This window comes from Neoarius graeffei, chromosome 4 (genome assembly GCF_027579695.1).
Source record: "Neoarius graeffei isolate fNeoGra1 chromosome 4, fNeoGra1.pri, whole genome shotgun sequence".
Lineage (NCBI taxonomy): Eukaryota > Metazoa > Chordata > Actinopteri > Siluriformes > Ariidae > Neoarius > Neoarius graeffei.
This window is the reverse complement of record NC_083572.1, coordinates 104,543,748-104,563,831: the sequence shown is the minus strand read 5'-3', so window position 1 is coordinate 104,563,831 and position 20,084 is coordinate 104,543,748. Positions and strand designations below refer to the sequence as shown.

The 20,084-nt window shown below is 41.5% G+C and overlaps 1 protein-coding gene across 1 annotated transcript; it reads left to right on the top strand.

Annotated features, from left to right (window-relative positions):
* Nucleotides 1–9,075: 9,075 nt before the first annotated feature.
* On the top strand, nucleotides 9,076–15,942 carry LOC132884652 (polymeric immunoglobulin receptor-like). The gene is made up of 8 exons (XM_060918490.1): nucleotides 9,076–9,529; nucleotides 9,924–10,247; nucleotides 13,318–13,662; nucleotides 13,829–13,918; nucleotides 14,034–14,138; nucleotides 14,452–14,507; nucleotides 14,999–15,121; nucleotides 15,246–15,942. The coding sequence occupies exons 1-8, from the start codon at nucleotides 9,076–9,078 to the stop codon at nucleotides 15,267–15,269; spliced, it is 1,521 nt and encodes a 506-aa protein (XP_060774473.1). The 3' UTR covers nucleotides 15,270–15,942.
* Nucleotides 15,943–20,084: the final 4,142 nt, after the last annotated feature.

The following is a 20,084-nucleotide window of genomic DNA, read 5'->3' as shown; positions in this document are numbered from 1 at the left end:
TATTTTTTTTTTTTACTGTCTTTACATTTATCAGAATCACCTTCATTCTTCCATTTGGGTTGACATTATGGCTTAGAGTGGACCATTTTGTGTCTGAAAGTAGGCCTATTTACCAGATTAAAGTTATTTGACTTCTGCCGAAGTCTGCGCTTCACTGCCGTTTGATAAGGTGCAATATTTCCCGACTGAAGTCGTTAATAGTGGCTATTTGTTTGAACAACATGACAAATTTTACATTAAAAGTATAGTGTAGGCTAAAAAAATGAAGTCGAAATTTATTAGTAGCATACTGTATTTGTGTAACCACGTTATGTTCACTAGCACGTCCCTGCACCATAGCCTACGTGAACAAGCGGTAATAGGATATTACTTTATAATGATTTATATAATTATGTATTTATATATATATATATATATATATATATATATATATATATATATATATACATGTTATATAATATTTATATATTAAACAAAACTAACTAACTAAACTAACAAAAAACTAACTTTTTAGGTTAAATAGGCCCAGATGATACCGTATATGCATGTTTGACAGGAGGGGGCGTGGTATCACGATGGTGGCTCTCCATCGCGATGGATGACCACCATCGTCGATGGACGATGGCATCGTCTATCGGCACAGCCCTAAACTAGACTCACAGGATGCTGTCAGGGGTAAGTCAGTGTATTTGCACGACACTGTTGATGGGGATGCCATACAGATTCATGTCAAAAATCCCGAACTATTGCTTTAATGTTGATTATAACTGACAACTAATGAAAATCCCAAATTCAGTATCTCAGAAAATTAGAATATTACTTAAGACCAATACAAAAAAAAGGATTTTTAGAAATGTTGGCCAACTGAAAAGTACAAACATGAAAAGTATGAGCATGTACAGCACTCAATAATTAGTTGGGGCTCCTTTTGCCTGAATTACTGCAGCAATGCGGCGTGGCATGGAGTCGATCAGTCTGTGGCACTGCTGAGGTGTTATGAGAGCCCACGTTGCTCTGATAGTGGCCTTCAGCAGACTGCATTGTTGGGTCTGGCGTATCGCATCTTCCTCTTCATGATACCCCATAGATTTTCTATGGGGTTAAGGTCAGGCGAGTTTGCTGGCCAATTAAGAACAGGGATACCATGGTCCTTAAACCAGGTACTGGTAGCTTTGGCACTGTGTGCAGGTGCCAAGTCCTGTTGGAAAATGAAATCTGCATCTCCATAAAGTTGGTCAGCAGCAGGAAGCATGAAGTGCTCTAAAACTTCCTGGTAGACGGCTGCGTTGACCTTGGACCTCAGAAAACACAGTGGACCAACACCAGCAGATGACGTGGCACCCCAAACCATCACTGACTGTGGAAACTTTACACTGGACCTCAAGCAACGTGGATTCTGTGCCTCTCCTCTCGTCCTCCAGACTCTGGGACCTTCATTTCCAAAGGAAATGCAAAATTTACTTTCATCAGAGAACTTAACTTTGGACCACTCAGCAGCAGTCCAGTCCTTTTTGTCTTTAGCCCAGGCGAGACGCTTCTGACGCTGTCTCTTGTTCAAGAGTGGCTTGACACAAGGAATGCGACAGCTGAAACCCATGTCTTGCATACGTCTGTGCGTGGTGGTTCTTGAAGCACTGACTCCAGCTGCAGTCCACTCTTTGTGAATCTCCCCCACATTTTTGAATGGGTTTTGTTTCACAGTCCTCTCCAGGGTGCGGTTATCCCTATTGCTTGTACACTTTTTTTCTACCACATCTTTTCCATCCCTTCGCCTCTCTATTAATGTGCTTGGACACAGAGCTCTGTGAACAGCCAGCCTCTTTAGCAATGACCTTTTGTGTCTTGCCCTCCTTGTGCAAGGTGTCAATGGTCGTCTTTTGGACAACTGTCAAGTCAGCAGTCTTCCCCATGATTGTGTCGCCTACAGAACTAGACTGAGAGACCGTTTAAAGGCCTTTGCAGGTGTTTTGAGTTAATTAGCTGATTATAGTGTGGCACCAGGTGTCTTCAATATTGAACCTTTTCACAATATTCTAATTTTTTGAGATACTGAATTTGGGGTTTTCATTGGTTGTCAGTTATCATCAAAATTAAAAGAAATAAACACTTGAAATATCAGTCTGTGTGTAATGAATTAATATAATATACAAGTTTCACTTTTTGAATGGAATTACTGAAATAAATCAACTTTTTCATGATATTCTAATTATATGACCAGCACCTGTAAATGTGGTGTTTTCTTTTAATGACTGGATTTCTTCATCCATAGCCTTAACCCACTGTTTTGAGTGAGTTGACTCCATAGCTTTCTTAAATGTATGTGGGACACCACACATTGCTCTGTAACAGTAATCAATGGTGATAGTGATGGGATTCATATCATCGTTGTTGGTTACAAAATCCTTTAAATGACTCGGTTTTCTCCTGTCTCTTATAGGATACCTCCTACCAGCAGATTCACTTGACTCTTCTTGGTCACACTCATCAGATGTACCACCTTGTGGATTTTTGTTTCTCACCTTTGGCTCCTGAGACTTTTCAGTACTCTCATAAACCTCCTGTGCGACTCTGTCTGCTCTTGGCTGTCTCACTCTATCATCATCATAGTTTGGTTCTGTCTCGACTGTCTGTGTTTGCTTTTCCACATTTACCTTGTTCACAAACTTAACAAGTCTATGTTTTTGAATCTTCTCAGTGTCAGGATGATAAATCAAATAAGCAGGGCTGTTCTTGTCATAACCGACAAAAAGTCCCCGGTCACATCTGGAGTCAATCTTTCCCTTGTTCTGTTTGTATGTGTAACATGCAGATCCAAACTTGTGCATTTTGGACAAATTTGGCTTTTTACCTGTCAGCATCTGGTAAGGGGTCTTCCCTGTTCGCTTATTAAAGCATCTGTTCCATACCATGGCCGCCGTTTGGACAGCATAGTTCCAGAGACATTTGGATAGCTGACTTTCAATTAGCATACATCTGCCCATTTCAAAAAGAGAACGCCAGCCCCTCTCAGCGGTACCGTTTTGGTGAGGTGAATACGGGGCTGATGTCTCGTGTTTAATTCTATTCTTCCTTAACAGGGTTTGGAAATCCCTGCACATAAACTCTGTGCCGTTATCAGATCTGATACACTTTACTTTTCCATAAGGAGCTGTATCTGCTAGGAACTTTTCAGTTGCCTGCACCGTATCACTTTTTGTCTTAAGAAAATATGCAAACACTGCATTTGAATAATCATCAGTGAATGACTGTACATATTTGTACCCATCAATAGACGCATTAGTTACTGGACCTGCTAGGTCTTTGTGCACCATTTGTAAGGGTGCCTCTGCTCTTGTATCAGGGTCTCTACTTCGGGTTTGTACAAACTTTCCCTGAATACATACCTCACTCTTGATCAGGCTTAATAGCCTTGCCCTTAATCTGCATACCATTACCTTTTGTAATCTTAGCACATCCTCATAGTTGCAGTGTCCTAATATTTCATGCCATGCCTGGATGTCATGACAAGTATTACACATCACTATCTTCAATATGGGTGGCACGGTGGTGTAGTGGCTAGCGCTGTCGCCTCACAGCAAGAAGGTCTGGGTTCGAGCCCCGTGGCCGGCAATGGCCTTTCTGTGCGGAGTTTGCATGTTCTCCCTGTGTCCGCGTGGGTTTCCTCCGGGTGCTCTGGTTTCCCCCACAGTCCAAAGACATGCAGGTTAGGTTAACTGGTGACTCTAAATTGACCGTAGGTGTGAATGTGAGTGTGAATGGTTGTCTGTGTCTATGTGTCAGCCCTGTGATGACCTGGTGACTTGTCCAGGGTGTACCCCGCCTTTCGCCTGTAGACAGCTGGGATAGGCTCCAGCTTGCCTGCGACCCTGTAGAACAGGATAAAGTGGCTAGAGATCATGAGATGAGACTATCTTCAATCTCAGTGTGCAAATAATACAATTTGTCATACACATGAATGTTAAACCTGGTACCATCATTGTGTCAACATGTCCTGTCCTTGTTTAAATGTGACTGTTGCTCCACATGCGGTGCCTGACTTCACCGAGAAAATGTCCTGGGGGTAAGATGGTATAAACAATGCATTTCTCAGCATGGCTCTGCGTCGTTGTCCCATACTGTCGATCAGAAACACCTCTGCATTTCCCTTACGTTGTGCGACGCCTCTGCACAGGGTGCCGTCTGCCAACTCCACATAGTGCGTCTCCGGCTTGAATGTGTCGTCAAAGCTTTTAAACTTGGCTATGTCTGTGACGATGTGGGAAGTAGCTCCAGTGTCAACCATCAAGCCCTTCTCCTTAGTGCTGCGCGCTGGCTGCTCCTGAACCCCGACATCTGCATCCTTGATCCTGAAGGCATAATCTGCTGCTGCTCCAGATCCGTTGCCGCTCTCATCTGCGACTTTCCTTGCCCCATCTTGTTTATCTTTACGTCTACAAGTGGCATCGTTGTGGGTGTCACTTTTACAATAACTGCACCATGTCTTTCACCGACATTCTTTCACTCAGTGACTCTTCATGCCACACTTGAAACATACAACATCAGCATCCTCATTGCTCCTGTACTGTGCTCTTGACTTGGCGGGCCCCCACCTGGCTCTCGCCACAGTCTTCATTACATTATCGCTGGACTCTGTTGCGGTTAGCTTCTCTGTGGCTTCAAAACTACGTAGCTTTGTTTTGAATTCTGCAAATGTTATCTTGTCCTCATTGTGTGCTACATGTATTGCAAATGGCTTAAAACTTTCAGGCAGCCCTTTTAAAACCATAACAATCAGCAAGCTATCTCCTAATGTTTCACCTGAGTTCCACAGCGCCGTAATGGCGGTCTCCGTCCTGATGATGTAGTCTGTAACGGTCTCGCTGCTCGTCTTCTGAAGCGATGTCAACAGGGTGTATAGGTTGATAATGCGGGGCTTCCCCTTCGCGGAATAGTACTCCAATATCTTTAATGCATTTCTTGCATTGTCAGGTGCATCTCTCATAATTAACGAGATTGAATCAACTCAGCGTATGCATCTGCGTTCTTCTTACCATCTGCTGCTACCTCATCTTGACCGTTGGGTTCTCTCAGGACTTTATCCTTTAATCCTAATAAATGCAAATGTCCCAGCACTTTAGTCTCCCACAGTTCGTACTTCGTTTCATCTCCGTCAAACATGAGTCGAGGCAGCCTGCTTGCTCCTCGTGGATCCATGATGCTATCTATTAGCCGTTAGCACGCTGTCCGTCGCGACTTTCTACCGGCGATAAAACATCAAAAAAACCTTCCCGAGTTGCTTCTGGGCCCATGACCTGTTGAGCTTCGCAGCTTCACCAGTGCTGAACCTGGGGAATAATCTCACGGAGGCAATGATACTCTTTAGCCGTTATGGCATCTTTATTAGCACTCATCAATAGAGAACCCCATAGAAGGACCACCAATTCTCAAAGATGAAGTTGAACATGAATTGAGCAAGATGAAACAAGGAAAGGCAACAGGGCCAGATGACATACCAATTGAAGTAATTATGGCCTTAGAAGACATAGGCATAACTGAAATGACGAAACTTTTAAACATCATACATGACTCAGGGGAAATTCCCGAAGACATGCGAAAATCAATATTCATCCCTCTACTAAAAAAAGCCAGGAACAACAGACTGTGAACAACCTCATGAGTCATCTCACAAAACTAATCCTCAGGATCATCATGAAAAGAGTTAGAAACAAAATGAACCCAGAAATTTCAAATTCTCAATTCGGTTTTATATCAGACAGTGGAACAAGGAATGCAATCTTCACTCTACAAACACTGATGGAAAGATCAATTGAAATGCAAAGAGACCTATTCCTGTGTTTTATCGACTATTCAAAGGCATTCGATAGAGTGAAACATGAAGAACTTTTTAAGATTCTAGCTGACTTATATATAGATGGAAAAGACCTCAGAATTCTGCGTAATCTTTATTGGGAACAAGAAGCAGTGATCAGATTAGACAATGAAGTCAGTAAATTTGAACCAATATGCAGAGGACTGAGACAAGGCTCTGTATTGTCACCCGACCTGTTTAACATCTACAGCGAAATGATCCTTCAAAATATCTGTGATCATGACGGGCTGAAAGTAGGGGGCTGGAACATCAATAACCTAAGATACGCAGATGATACAGTACTCATCGCAGATTCTGAAGAACAGCTGCAAAAAATCCTCAACAAAGTATCAGAAGAAAGTGAAATAAAAGGGCTAGAACTGAATGCAAAGAAAACAGAATGCATGGTGATCTCCAAGAAAGAGCAAAAGCCCACATGCAACATCAACTGCAAAGGAGAAAAAATCAAAGAAGTAACTAAATTTAAATATCTCGGCTTCGTGATAACATCAGATGCAAAATGCAGTACTGAGATTAAAAGACGCATAGCAATGGCGAAAGATACCTTTGGTAAAATGAGCTCCAGACTCAAAAACAGAAATATCACAACAGACACGAAACTAAGGACACTAAAATCGTATGTATGGTCAGTCCTCCTATATGGTTGTGAATGCTGGACAATTACGAATGACTTAAAGAAGAAGTTGGAGCCAACAGAGATGTGGTTCCTCAGACGAATGCTGAGAATATCTTGGGAAAAGAGAAAGACAAATGAAGAAGTGCTACAGCTGGCAGGAACAAAACGTTCACTTATTAAGACAATCAGAAAACAACAACTGGATTTCTTTGGCCACATCAACAGAAAAGACAGCCTAGAAAAACTTGTGTTAAGTGGTAAAATTGAAGGAAAGCGAGGAAGAGGAAGACAGAATGACATATACAAATAGCCTTAACACCTTTGCCACCAACAGTTCACTGACCAATAATGATCTTATCCACCTTACTGGCAACAGAACTGACTGGCAGACCATGATCGTCGATGCCTGTGCCAGGCCTGACACATGAAGAAGAAGATTAACACTCATCACGATCTTACACTTTCTCTAGTTGCGGCGGGGAGAACTCCCAACTTTTTTTTTTCTCTTTACAGACATAACAAACCTGGGCATGTCCTAAACAAAATGTGGTGTCAGAACATGAGTTTCAGGCTTGTGACTTGTGATCCACTGTGGTGAAAACAAAACACTACACTTCATTAAACTGCATTACAGTCACATATCACATATTGTAACGACTGAGTACATTAAATAAAGAATATTTCTTAACAGATGTGTGTTCAGTTTCCTGGGAAGTGTGCCAAGGACTGCATTGTAAGTGGCTGTTAAGTGATGTCTCAGACCACCTCCTCTGTTCAGTGATGGACATTCCAAGTTGAAAAAGATGGCTTCTTGAACTCCTCTTTCAAACCACCAGTCTTCTCTGGCTAAAATGTGTACATTGCAGTCCTGAAATGAGTGTCCTTTGTTATTGAGATGAAGATAGACTGCAGAGTCCTGGCCTGAGGAATTGTCTCTCCTGTATTGAGCCATGCGCTTGTGAAGTGGTTGTTTTGTTTCCCCAGTAAAGCGCAGTGTATTTTTGCCATTTAGAATTATTGTTTTTATGTAGCGTTAATTAAGCACTGTTCAGTATTGATGTGATCAGCAGGCTGTTCCAGAATAAACTTTGAAAAGTTCTCAAGTGTGTCGCAGTAAGTCATCATCTCAGGCCAATATTTAAAACAATATGTCAGATTATTATACACATACAGTTATAATACAAAAGTCCGAGACCACATATAAAATCTGGTTTCAAAAAACTGAAAATGAAAGTTTTCAAATTTTTAAAACTCAAAAACAAAAAAGGAAAACTGAAACATCTAATATTCCATCCATCCATTCTCTGTAACCGCTTATCCTGTGCAGGGTCGCAAGCAAGCTGGAGCCTATCCCAGCTGACTATGGGCGAGAGGCGGGGTACACCCTGGACCAGTCACCAGGGCTAAAACGTAGAGACAAACAACCATTCACAGTCACACCTACGGTCAATTTAGAGCCACCAATTATCCTAACCTGCATGTCTTTGGGGTAAACCGGAGCACTCGGAGGAAACCCACGTGGACAACATGCAAACTCCACACAGAAAGGCCCTCGTCAGTCACTGGGCTCGAACCCAGAGACTTCTTGCTGTGAGGCGACAGCGCTAACCACTACACCACCGTGCCGCCCTACATCTAATATTAACTTTTCATTATTCAAGATGTGGCACAATTTCCAGGTCACTATGCTAAAGGCTCCTTTCGATGGCAGTATTGATCCTCAAACTTGTAGAATTAACCTCTTTGAGCTGTATTTCACTGGGTATCCAGGATTTAAACCAGAATTGTGAAATCCCCGACTCACAGCTTACTAAACACTTGATTGATTTTACAGTAGAATGTTGTTTTTTAATCAGCAACTAAAATAGCAAACATATGAAGTTATGCGAGCAATGAATCCAAGTCTGGACCAGACAACAAAACCTTTTTGAGGGTTGAAAAGTGGATCAACTCTAATTTTATTTCAAAACTGATTTTGGGTTTTGGACACTACTGAGGTTTTTAAAAAAGATGATACAAAAAATAGATACAGAAACGTGAAGTACGGCATCAAGATTGGGGTGAAAATTACAAAATGGTAAACAATTCCAGCTCAGTATTGAAATGAATCCACCACAGTTTAAACTGTATCTTTCTTCCTCTGTGTCGCACCTTGTGGTCTAGAGGGCAGTCGAGGGCTTCTGGCAGTAGATCAGTACACACTGACATGGAGTAATAAATATCCTCAGTAAAGTTAACACTGGAGCACTGAGAGGAAAAATAACTCACATGGAGAAATACGCTCACATGCAGAACGGTAATATTAAACACTCGGACACTTTCATATGATTGTTTACATACAAAGTAATAAGAGGTTTATTTTTGTGTCAGGTTAGTTCATGCATATATTTCAGACACAAACTTGCTGTGCAGCTCTTTCTCACAAGGCCACAAGAGGAAGTGGGCGAAACAACACTTTCTGGTTAAGACACAGATGAAGACAGAACATTTACAGAGCAGGACAGAGACAGTAACAGTGTGGAACAGAACAGGAGCTTTAATATCTTTCTGAAGTGGAGTTGGTGTGGTGATCTGCGAGTGTGAACTCAGGATGAAGATCCTCCTCATCTTCACCCTCTGCCTGATCTCAGGTAAAGAAACGCACTTCAAAATAATCCTCACTATCAGCAGCAGTGTTACAGGAAGGAAGGTTTTGCTCAGATGGATGTTTGGTGTTCTGTTAGATGGAGGAGCCTCCAAGGAAGTAACAGGATATTCAGGAGGAGGAGTCCTTATCAAGTGCAAGTATGATACAAAATACACACAAAACTCAAAATATTTCTGTAAGGGTTCATGGGCAGGCTGTTCTGACCAAATAAAGACCGGAGATAAAAACGAGTGGGTAAATTCAGGAAGATTCTCACTGTTTGATGACACCAAATCAGCAGAGTTCAGGGTGATGATCAGAGAGCTCACTGTACAGGACACTGGGACGTACCACTGTGGAGTTGATAGACGTGCAGCGAAAGACATTTATACAGCTGTGGAACTGAAGGTAAAGGAAGGTGAGTCTCCCACCACTGCCTTCTGTTTATCTCCCCAAAGCTTCAGTGTCATTAACAAACAAATAACCGGCTAATCATACTTTATTAACATAAAAACTTTATTATTTATAACATCACTTCATTTGGTTTCTGATTGCCCTGTACTGCTCAGTTTGCCTGCTGTTTCACTCCTGCCTTTTTATGACCATGAGTTTTCTGATTTCAACTGTCTAACTGTGACCTGAACTTTAAGAAATTTTCATACAAAGTGAATCATGTGCATCGTCAGGAATTTGCCAGAGAGACATCATCTTGAAAGAAAAATATTTTATTAAAACTTGAATTCCAGTATAAAATTGTAATAGTTATTTCCAGTTTTAATGAATTGCACCTGACTTGAACTTGTTTTGAACAGGGGACTTGGTCTCTAGAGAAGTGAGAGCAGATGCAGGGGGAGGAATCAACATCAAGTGCAGATATGAGGATGAATATAAAGACAAACCAAAATCTTTCTGTAAGAACGGAGCTGATCAGTGGTGTTTTAATCAAATAACAACAAAACTAAACAGTGAATGGTCACATGATGGCAGATTCTCAGTTCATGACAGCAGAAGTGCAGGATTCTTCAGTGTGTTTATCAGAGAGCTGATTACGGAGGACACTGGAACATATTCGTGTGCTGTTGTTGTATCTGATGAAATAGAGACCTACACTGTAGTGAAGCTGAATGTAGCGGAAGGTGAGTAGATATAATTATGGATTTTAATAATAATAATAATTTTTACTTATAGGCACCTTTCAGGACACTCAAGGTCACCGTACAAAGACAATAATAAAAGCAATTGATCAAATGAAAAACATAACAATCAAAATAGTGCAAAACATAATAAAACAGAAATAAAGTGCAACGGTGGGATCATTCCAGTCCCAGATTAAAGGGAATATGCTTGTCGGAAAAGGTGGGTTTTGAGGTGAGATTTGAAGGAGATGATGGACTCAGAGTGCTGTATGTTCTGTGGCAGGGAGTTCCAGAGGTGGGGGGCCGAGTGGCTGAAGGCTCTCGACCCCATGGTGGACAAGTGAGCAGGTGGGAGGGTGAGTTGGATGGACGAGGAGGACCTGAGAGTACGGCTGGGTATGTTGGTGTGGAGGAGCTCAGTAAGGTACTGGGGGGCGAAGGTGTTGATGGCCTTGAAGGTAAAAAGTATGATTTTATAGATGATGCAAAATTTGATAGGAAACCAATGAAGTTGCTGCAGGACAGGTGTGATATGACTGAAGGAGGGGTTCTGGAAATAATTCTGGCGGCAGAGTTTTGAACCAGTTGCAGTTTATGGATGGACTTGTCAGGTAAACCAAAAAGAAGGGAGCTACAATAGTCAAGGCGGGATGTAACCAGGGTGTGGACCAGGATAGCGGTACTGTTGGGTGTGAGGGACAGGCGCAGGCGTGAGATATTACATAAATGGAAGTAAACTGACTGAGTGACATTATTTATGTGGGACTGGAATGATAGAGTGCTGTCAAGGATGACACCCAGACTTTTAACCTGGGGGGAGGGGTAAACTGAGGAGTTGTCAAAGGAAATGGAGAAACTGTTTATTTCTGAAAGGGTGGATTTAGTGCCAATAAGAAGGACCTCAGTTTTATCACTGTTAAGTTTAAGGAAGTTATGGGAGAATCAGGATCTGAGTTCCTGTAGGCAATCGGAGAGGGAAGTGGGTGGGATTGAGGAGGTGGGTTTGGTGGACAGGTAGAGCTGGGTGTCATCCACATAACAATGGAACTGGATGTTAAATTTACGGAAAATACTGCCAAGAGGGAGGAGGTAGATAATGAATAAGAGGGGTCCAAGCACAGAACCTTGGGGTACACCAAAAGAGAGGGGGAATGTTTGGGATGTGAATGTTTTCAGTTGGACCAACTGAGTGCAGCCAGAGAGATATGATTTAAACCAGTCCAGGGGCGTGTCAGATAGTCCAATAGTGGCTAATCTGTCAATGAGGATGGTGTGGGAGATTGTGTCAAAGGCCACACTCAAGTCGAGGAGGATGAGGATGGTAAGGCTATAATACAATGTCAGCAGCCATGAGGATGTCGTTAGTGATTTTGACAAGAGCTGTGTCTGTGCTATGAAGTGGGCGAAAGCCAGGCTGGAACCATTCATAGAGATTATTAAGAGAGAGGTGATCATGAACCTCAGATGCAACAGTTTTTTCCAGGATTTTGGAAAGGAAAGGGAGATTGGAGATGGGACAAAGGTTGTTGAAATCCTTGGGGTCAGCACCAGGTTTCTTGAGAATTGGGGTTACTATGGCTGATTTGAAAGATGAGGGGACAATACCAGAGGTGAGAGAAGAATGGACAATAGCAATTATTAAAGGGGTCAGAGAATGGATGGAGGCTTTTACCAGAGAAGTAGGGAGAGGATCAAGCTGGCAGGTAGATGGCTTGGATTTGTGGATGAGGTCAGATATATCAGCAGCAGAGGGAAGTTTGAAGCTAGAGAGAGGGTGGGAGAAAGGGATTTGAAAAGCTGGGAAGGGTGAGGTGGCTGAGATGTGAGGGGCTAGTTGCTGATGAATACTGTCAATCTTTGTGTTGAAAAATGCCACAATTGAGTTACAAAAATCAGTTGAGTAGAAATGGGGAGGGAGACAGTCAGGTGGGCGTAGTGTTTTGTTAACCATAGAAAATGATGCTTGTGTGTTTCCATTACCTAGTATGATTAATTCTGCATAGTAATTGGATTTTGCAATGAAGAGAGAATCCTTACAAAAGAGAACGTGATTCATGAACATGTCCTTATGAACAGTGAGACCAGTTTTTCTGTAGAGGCGTTCCAGTTGATGACGTTTGGCCTTAAGTTGGCAGAGTTTGGGTGTAAACCAAGGTACGGATTGGATGAAGGAGACAGTCCATGTTTTTAAAGGAGCCAGGGTGTCCAGGAGATTGTGGAGGTCACTATTGTAGTGGAAGAGCAGTTCATCAGGAGTGGATGTGAGGTTGATGCTAGGGAGATTTGCGATACCAGTGTCCAGTGCAGTTAAGTTAATGTCCTTAATATTACGGAATGAGATGGTATGAGACAGTTTAATTTTGGATAACGTGACATTAACATTAAATGAAATAAGCATGTGGTCAGAGATGGGGAGATCGGCTGCAGAATAATTAAAGGGAGTAACACCAGAGCAACAGATAAGGTCCAAAATATGACCTTTTGAGTGCGTGGGAAAATCAATAAACTACTGCAGTCCGAAGCTGTCTAAGCAGGATATGAAGTCTTTGGTGAGGTTGTTATGAGTATTATCAATACAGTATGTACATTGAAGTCACCAAGCAGAATTATAGTAGGGGAGAGGGAGGAAATGTTTTAGCAGAAGAAACATCTCATCTCATCTCATTATCTGTAGCCGCTTTATCCTGTTCTACAGGGTCGCAGGCAAGCTGGAGCCTATCCCAGCTGACTACGGGCGAAAGGCGGGGTACACCCTGGACAAGTCGCCAGGTCATCACAGGGCTGACACATAGACACAGACAACCATTCACACTCACATTCACACCTACGCTCAATTTAGAGTCACCAGTTAACCTAACCTGCATGTCTTTGGACTGTGGGGGAAACCGGAGCACCCGGAGGAAACCCACGCGGACACGGGGAGAACATGCAAACTCTGCACAGAAAGGCCCTCACCGGCCAGAAGAAACATGTGATTATATTTTTATGTAAATTTACTGTATGCGTCTTGTTAATCAGAGCTAATACACACATACACATATAAACTGATCAGATTGCTTGTGATTTGCAGATCTGTCCTATGAGAAGTCCATCAGTGAGACTGTTCATGTAGGAGGAGATTTGAACATCAGGTGTAAATACCCAGAATCCCTCAGGAGTGACCCCAAGTTTCTCTGCAAGAAGACGCTGCAACAACCTGCTTGTTTTAATAAAGGATCTGTTAAAGAAAGTCAAAAGTATGTAAATGAGGGGAAATTCTCCCTGTATGATGACGGAGCAAAACAAATCTTCACTGTCAGTATTAGAAATGTGACTGAGCAGGACTCTGGTGAATACTGGTGTGGAGCTGAAGGAGCCGGGACATCTGATCATGGATACAAGGTTTATTTCACACAGATCAACCTGAGAGCTACTGGTGAGTTTGGAGAGACATGCAGACACATGGTCTCAGTCAGTATATCTGAGTGTCACATATATCAAATGTAACCCATATTCTGTTCCATCTGTACTGCTATCAGTCATACACTAGATTCACTCACTTTGTCATTTATTATTTCCCTAAACATTTTAACATGCTTTAGATCCATCTGTCCTAGTTTCAGTTCCAATACCAGCACAACCTTCATCATCGTCATCATCATCTGAGCTCACATCAGCTTCTCCTCCGACAGGTGATTCTGCTGAAATGCACATCACACACAGAGTCTAACTCCATGACTTTGATGTATCTGATCCCTTAGGATTGATCACCATGTCAGTTAAAGTGACTGTTTGTTTCCCTTCCAGGATTTCCAGCTTCCACTGTGATCCCTGTGTCTGTAATTCTGTTGCTGTTTCTGTTTGGAATCATATTCCTCATTGCGATTCTGTCAAAGAGACGCAGGATGCAAGGTATCATCTGTTCAATATTACTTACCAACTTTGTCTGGAACGATACATATTTACTACACAAGTAACTATTTAATCTGAACGGTTTCAGATGTTTGGTGTGTGTATGTTTTCTGTTAATCTTGGTCATTAGTCAGTTACATGATCAGTAGAAGGAGTAGTGACACTGAGCCTGTCCGAAGAACAGACAGAAAACAAACGACACATAATACAGATGAATAAACACACCACAGGATTTTTGGCCATCACAAAATCCAAAGCTCATAAGAACAAAAGTAATCATAACCACTGAATACCTGACTGTTTATTTTTTCAGCAGGAACAGCTTCCATTGATCGATGTTCTGTCCAAGGCTCACGAAATGACCAACAGGTAATTGTCTCCATCAGTGTGTGTGTTCAGTACCAAAACTTACTGTCTTTTTTTAAAAAAGATTGAAATATTTATATATCTCATCTCATTATCTCTAGCCGCTTTATCCTTCTACAGGGTCGCTGGCAAGCTGGAGCCTATCCCAGCTGACTACGGGCGAAAGGCGGGGTACACCCTGGACAAGTCGCCAGGTCATCACAGGGCTGACACATAGACACAGACAACCATTCACATTCACACCTACGGTCAATTTAGAGTCACCAGTTAACCTAACCTGCATGTCTTTGGACTGTGGGGGAAACCGGAGCACCCGGAGGAAACCCACGCGGACACGGGGAGAACATGCAAACTCCACACAGAAAGGCCCTCACCGGCCACGGGGCTCGAACCCATGACCTTCTTGCTGTGAGGCGACAGCGCTAACCACTACGCCACCGTGCCGCCCAAATATTTATATATTTTGTTCCTATTTCTCTGTGCTTACTGTCTAGGTTTATGAGAATGTTAACGACACCAGACACCTTTCTGCCTCAGACGCTGGAACTTCCAGATATTTCTCGAGTGTTAAACTACCCACGATCTCCTCTGATCCTTCTGAAAGTGTTTATGCCAACGTAATGTAGTTAAGAAGTTTATTCTACTCCTCAACTACCCATAATCCCTCCTGATCATGACATCTACTCTCCAGCTCAGTCACCCATTATTATTCATCGTTATTCCATCCATACTTTCATCCAGGTCAGTATTTTGCATCTTCAGTAACTGCCTCCTGCTCAGGTTTGCAGTAGATCCAGAGCCGATCTCAGGAGCACTGGACATGAAGCAGGAATGCAACCTTGGAAGAACACCACTCCATCATAGTGTCTGGAATCTTCTATAATTGTACATTAAGTGCAGATTGTTGATGGGTTTTTTTTAATATATGATCACTGTTTGTGACTATATTCATCTTTTGTATTTCATCCATTTTAAATAGCTATATGGATGTGTTGTGTGTATGGAGTGCTGTATGCATTGTACTGTATGTGTGGACTATGGTGTGTTTTACAGGAAATGCAGTCTGTATGGAGAATGTATAATACTGAATATTAGAGTATGATTTTAAGTCATATGTTTACATGAGTGCTAGAAGAAAGAGACAAATCGAGACATTCGTCTTAGCCTATCTTAACCCCAAAGTCTCAATATCAGCTTGACTTGCTCACTTCAATTCTTAATTTTATTTCACACGATTGTCACCATCTTGCTTTCTCTGATAGTGACCACACTCATTATTACTGCTCTGCACACTGATATCAGCCATCCTCATGCTCTCTGTCACAGTAAAGACACTGATTCAGTCATGGATTCTTTATCAGTTAAAGGAGCGCAGTGTATTTTTGCCATTTCAAATGATTTTTTTATGTAGCGTTAATTAAGTACTGTTCAGTTTTGATGTTATCAGCAGGATGTTCCACAATAAACTTTGAAAAATTCTCAAGTGTGTCGCAGTTAGTCATCATCTCAGGCCAGTATTTAAACCAAAATGTCAGATTATTATACACATTCAGTTATAATACAAAAGTCCGAGACCATATTTAAATTCTGGTTTTAAAAAACTGAAATAAACAAAGTTTTAAAATTTTGAAAACTAAAACCAAAAAAGGAAAAGTTCAACATCTCAAGATGTGGCACAATTTCTAGGTCACTATGCTAAAGGCTCCTTTAGATGGCAGTATTGATCCTCAAACTTGTAGAATTAACCTCTTTAAAGTCGATACACAGACGCTTTATTTTTAAATAAATTTCTGAGTGGATAGTATCTCCATCCTTGACTCTTGTATGCTGCATAAATAGGAATAAAAAATAATTTGTTTTGAGAGTTAAAATCGACTGCAAAGTTGGCATTTGAGCCGCCCCGCTGAGCCAGCCAGCCCTGAGTGCGTGACGTCACAGCGGTAACTGGTTTTAGCCTTTTACAGCTATAGACCAAAGTCAAATAAATAAAAATTTACGGTGAAAGTAAGAAATAGCGTTACCGACTCGCTCAACTAAGACTGATTTGACTTCATTGATTGTGGGTTGACTCTCATTAAAACAGGATGGGTGTTATAACTTATGCAACATACATGTACATGCATGCATTTTCACTGATAAAATGTAAAAGGCTAATTAAATAATCAGCTGAACTGAGACAATCGCATTCTGAAGCAAATTAAATAATCTTATACCGGTAACGTCAACACACAATACAAGTTACATGTATTCATCTAAATGCAAGTAAACAATGTGTTTTTTTTTTTTAATCCAAATGACAGTCGGAGCTTACCCGTCTGGTCTCGCTTCTTGAAGGCCGATCTTGTGGCTGATTGTTTTTGAAGCAATCTGACTTTCAGTTGTTTCTTCAGTTCTCTGTTTATTCACTTCTTCCACATAAGGGTGAGATGGCAGCAATATCCAGCTTAGAAATAAGACGGCTTCTCCACTCATTCACTGTTTCTTCGTACTGTGTATTCCGCCATTACTGCTCGGCTCAGGCAATTACTAAAACCCGGGACAGAATGGGACATCACCGTTTTTAGCAACAACTGTGGGGAGGTCTTTGCCTGAGCGATATGTCCCGTCCCGTTCCGTCCCGGGTTTTAGCAAGAACCCTCAGCTCACTCCAGGAGAACTGGTGCAACGGAACTCACTTTCCTTTCAAAAAATAAAAATAAAATTAAATACTTTCCTTTTCTTGTAGTTTTCTTTTTCTTTAATTGTTGATACTGCACCCTCTTTCAATACAGGCTTATAGCCAACGCTCCTCAACAGATCAGAGGTCTCGTACGAGTCTTCAGTAAAATGTGCAGAGCAGGGGAGAGACCACTTCATCGGCGCCCAATGTGCCTGTGAACTTCTCGCAAAACGCATCCAAATCTTTGCAGTTTGAACATTCTTGGGCGATGAATGCAACGGAAATCCAGCTTCTGTCATGTTGTTGCACCCGCCAGCAACACATCTACATGGCATGGCGATAAATTAACTCAAAATAGAGGATTGGAGTTGCAATCAGCTGTGTTTTCGTATGATGATGGTCTGACTCATTACATGTAATGAATGTCCTCCTCCTTATGATGAATATCCTCCTCAGAGCCTTCAGTGAGGATGGCGCTGCTGCTGCTGCTGCTGATGTTTTAGTATAGCAGAAATGGTAATGACACCGATAGACTTCCTGCTGTGACGTTACAGACGTCAAGGTCATTCACTCAGACCGCTACCGATATAAATCACTTTAATTGTAAAAATTACTAGATTAGATTTATTGTTAACACTTAGTAAAACTATTCCTGCGCCATTCTTGAGGTCTCAAGGCATTTATAAACGAAAGTGAGGCCATGAGTCTGCGTATGCTTTAAGCCGTATTTCAGTGGGTATCCAGGATTTAAACCAGAATTGTGAAATCCCCGACTCACAGCTTACTAATCACTTGATTGATTTTACAGTAGAATGTTGTTCTTTAATCAGCAACTAAATTAGCAAACATATGAAGTTATGAGAGCGAGAAATCCAAGTCTGGACCAGACAACAAAACCTTATGGAGGTTTAAATAGTGGATCAGTTTTGGACACTACTGAGATTTAAAAAAAAAAAAAAAGCTACAAAAAATAGATTCAGAAACGTGAAGTACGGCATCAAGATTGGGGTGAAAATTACAAAATGGAAGACAATTCCAGCTCAGTATTGAAATGAATCCACCACAGTGATGATGTTCACATGCGGCTTTATAACCTGTTAATCAGACTGATAACTGTTGGAATAAAGTACACAGATTGAGGCCGATCCTAATGAATAATTTGAGTAATAAGTCGAGTATTTTTTAAAAATAATCCACGAGAAATCCATGTGTATGTAATAATCACACTGTTTGTCTCAAACAAAAATAATTATTTTAATTAGTAATGATAATTTACACCTCATTCACAACACAAGCAGCAGATTAAAAAGGTGAACACACTTATCAGACTCACAAGCACTCATTATAGATACACTGACACTAAGCATCACTCCATGCATGTACATTACTTTGCATCAGCTTTCCCCTTATCAAAAAGAAGTATACTTCAAGTTCATTTTATTACAACCCCGATTCCAAAAAAGTTAGGACAAAGTACAAATTGTAAATAAAAACGGAATGCAATAATTTACAAATCTCAAAAACTGATATTGTATTCATAATAGAACATAGACAACATATCAAATGTCGAAAGTGAGACATTTTGAAATGTCATGCCAAACATTGGCTCATTTGAAATTTCATGACAGCAACACATCTCAAAAAAGTTGGGACAGGGGCAATAAGACGCTGGAAAAGTTAAAGGTACAAAAAAGGAACAGCTGGAGGACCAAATTGCAACTCTTTAGGTCAATTGGCAATAGATCATTAACATGACTGGGTATAAAAAGAGCATCTTGGAGTGGCAGCGGCTCTCAGAAGTAAAGATGGGAAGAGGATCACCAATCCCCCTAATTCTGCGCCGACAAATAGTGGAGCAATATCAGAAAGGAGTTCGACAGTGTAAAATTGCAAAGGGTTTGAACATATCATCATCTACAGTGCATAATATCATCAAAAGATTCAGAGAATCTGGAAGAATCTCTGTGCGTAAGGGTCAAGGCCGGAAAACCATACTGGGTGCCTGTGATCTTCGGGCCCTTAGACGGCACTGCATCACATACAGGCATGCTTCTGTACTGGAAATCACAAAATGGGCTCAGGAATATTTCCAGAGAACATTATCTGTGAACACAATTCACCGTGCCATCCGCCGTTGCCAGCTAAAACTCTATAGTTCAAAGAAGCCGTATCTAAACATGATCCAGAAGTGCAGATGTCTTCTCTGGGCCAAGGCTCATTTAAAATGGACTGTGGCAAAGTAGAAAACTGTTCTGTGGTCAGACGAATCAAAATTTGAAGTTCTTTATGGAAATCAGGGACGCCGTGTCATTCGGACTAAAGAGGAGAAGGACGACCCAAGTTGTTATCAGCGCTCAGTTCAGAAGCCTGCATCTCTGATGGTATGGGGTTGCATTCGTGTGTATGGCATGGGCAGCTTACACATCTGGAAAGACACCATCAATGCTGAAAGGTATATCCAGGTTCTAGAGCAACATATGCTCCCATCCAGACGGCGTCTCTTTCAGGGAAGACCTTGCATTTTCCAACATGACAATGCTAAACCACATACTGCATCAATTACAGCATCATGGCTGCGTAGAAGAAGGGTCCGGGTACTGAACTGGCCAGCCTGCAGTCCAGATCTTTCACCCATAGAAAACATTTGGCGCATCATAAAACGGAAGATACAACAAAAAAGACCTAAGACAGTTGAGCAACTAGAATCCTACATTAGACAAGAATGGGTTAACATTCCTATCCCTAAACTTGAGCAACTTGTCTCCTCAGTCCCCAGACGTTTACAGACTGTTGTAAAGAGAAAAGGGGATGTCTCACAGTGGTAAACATGGCCTTGTCCCAACTTTTTTGAGACGTGTTGTTGTCATGAAATTTAAAATCACCTAATTTTTCTCTTTAAATGATACATTTTCTCAGTTTAA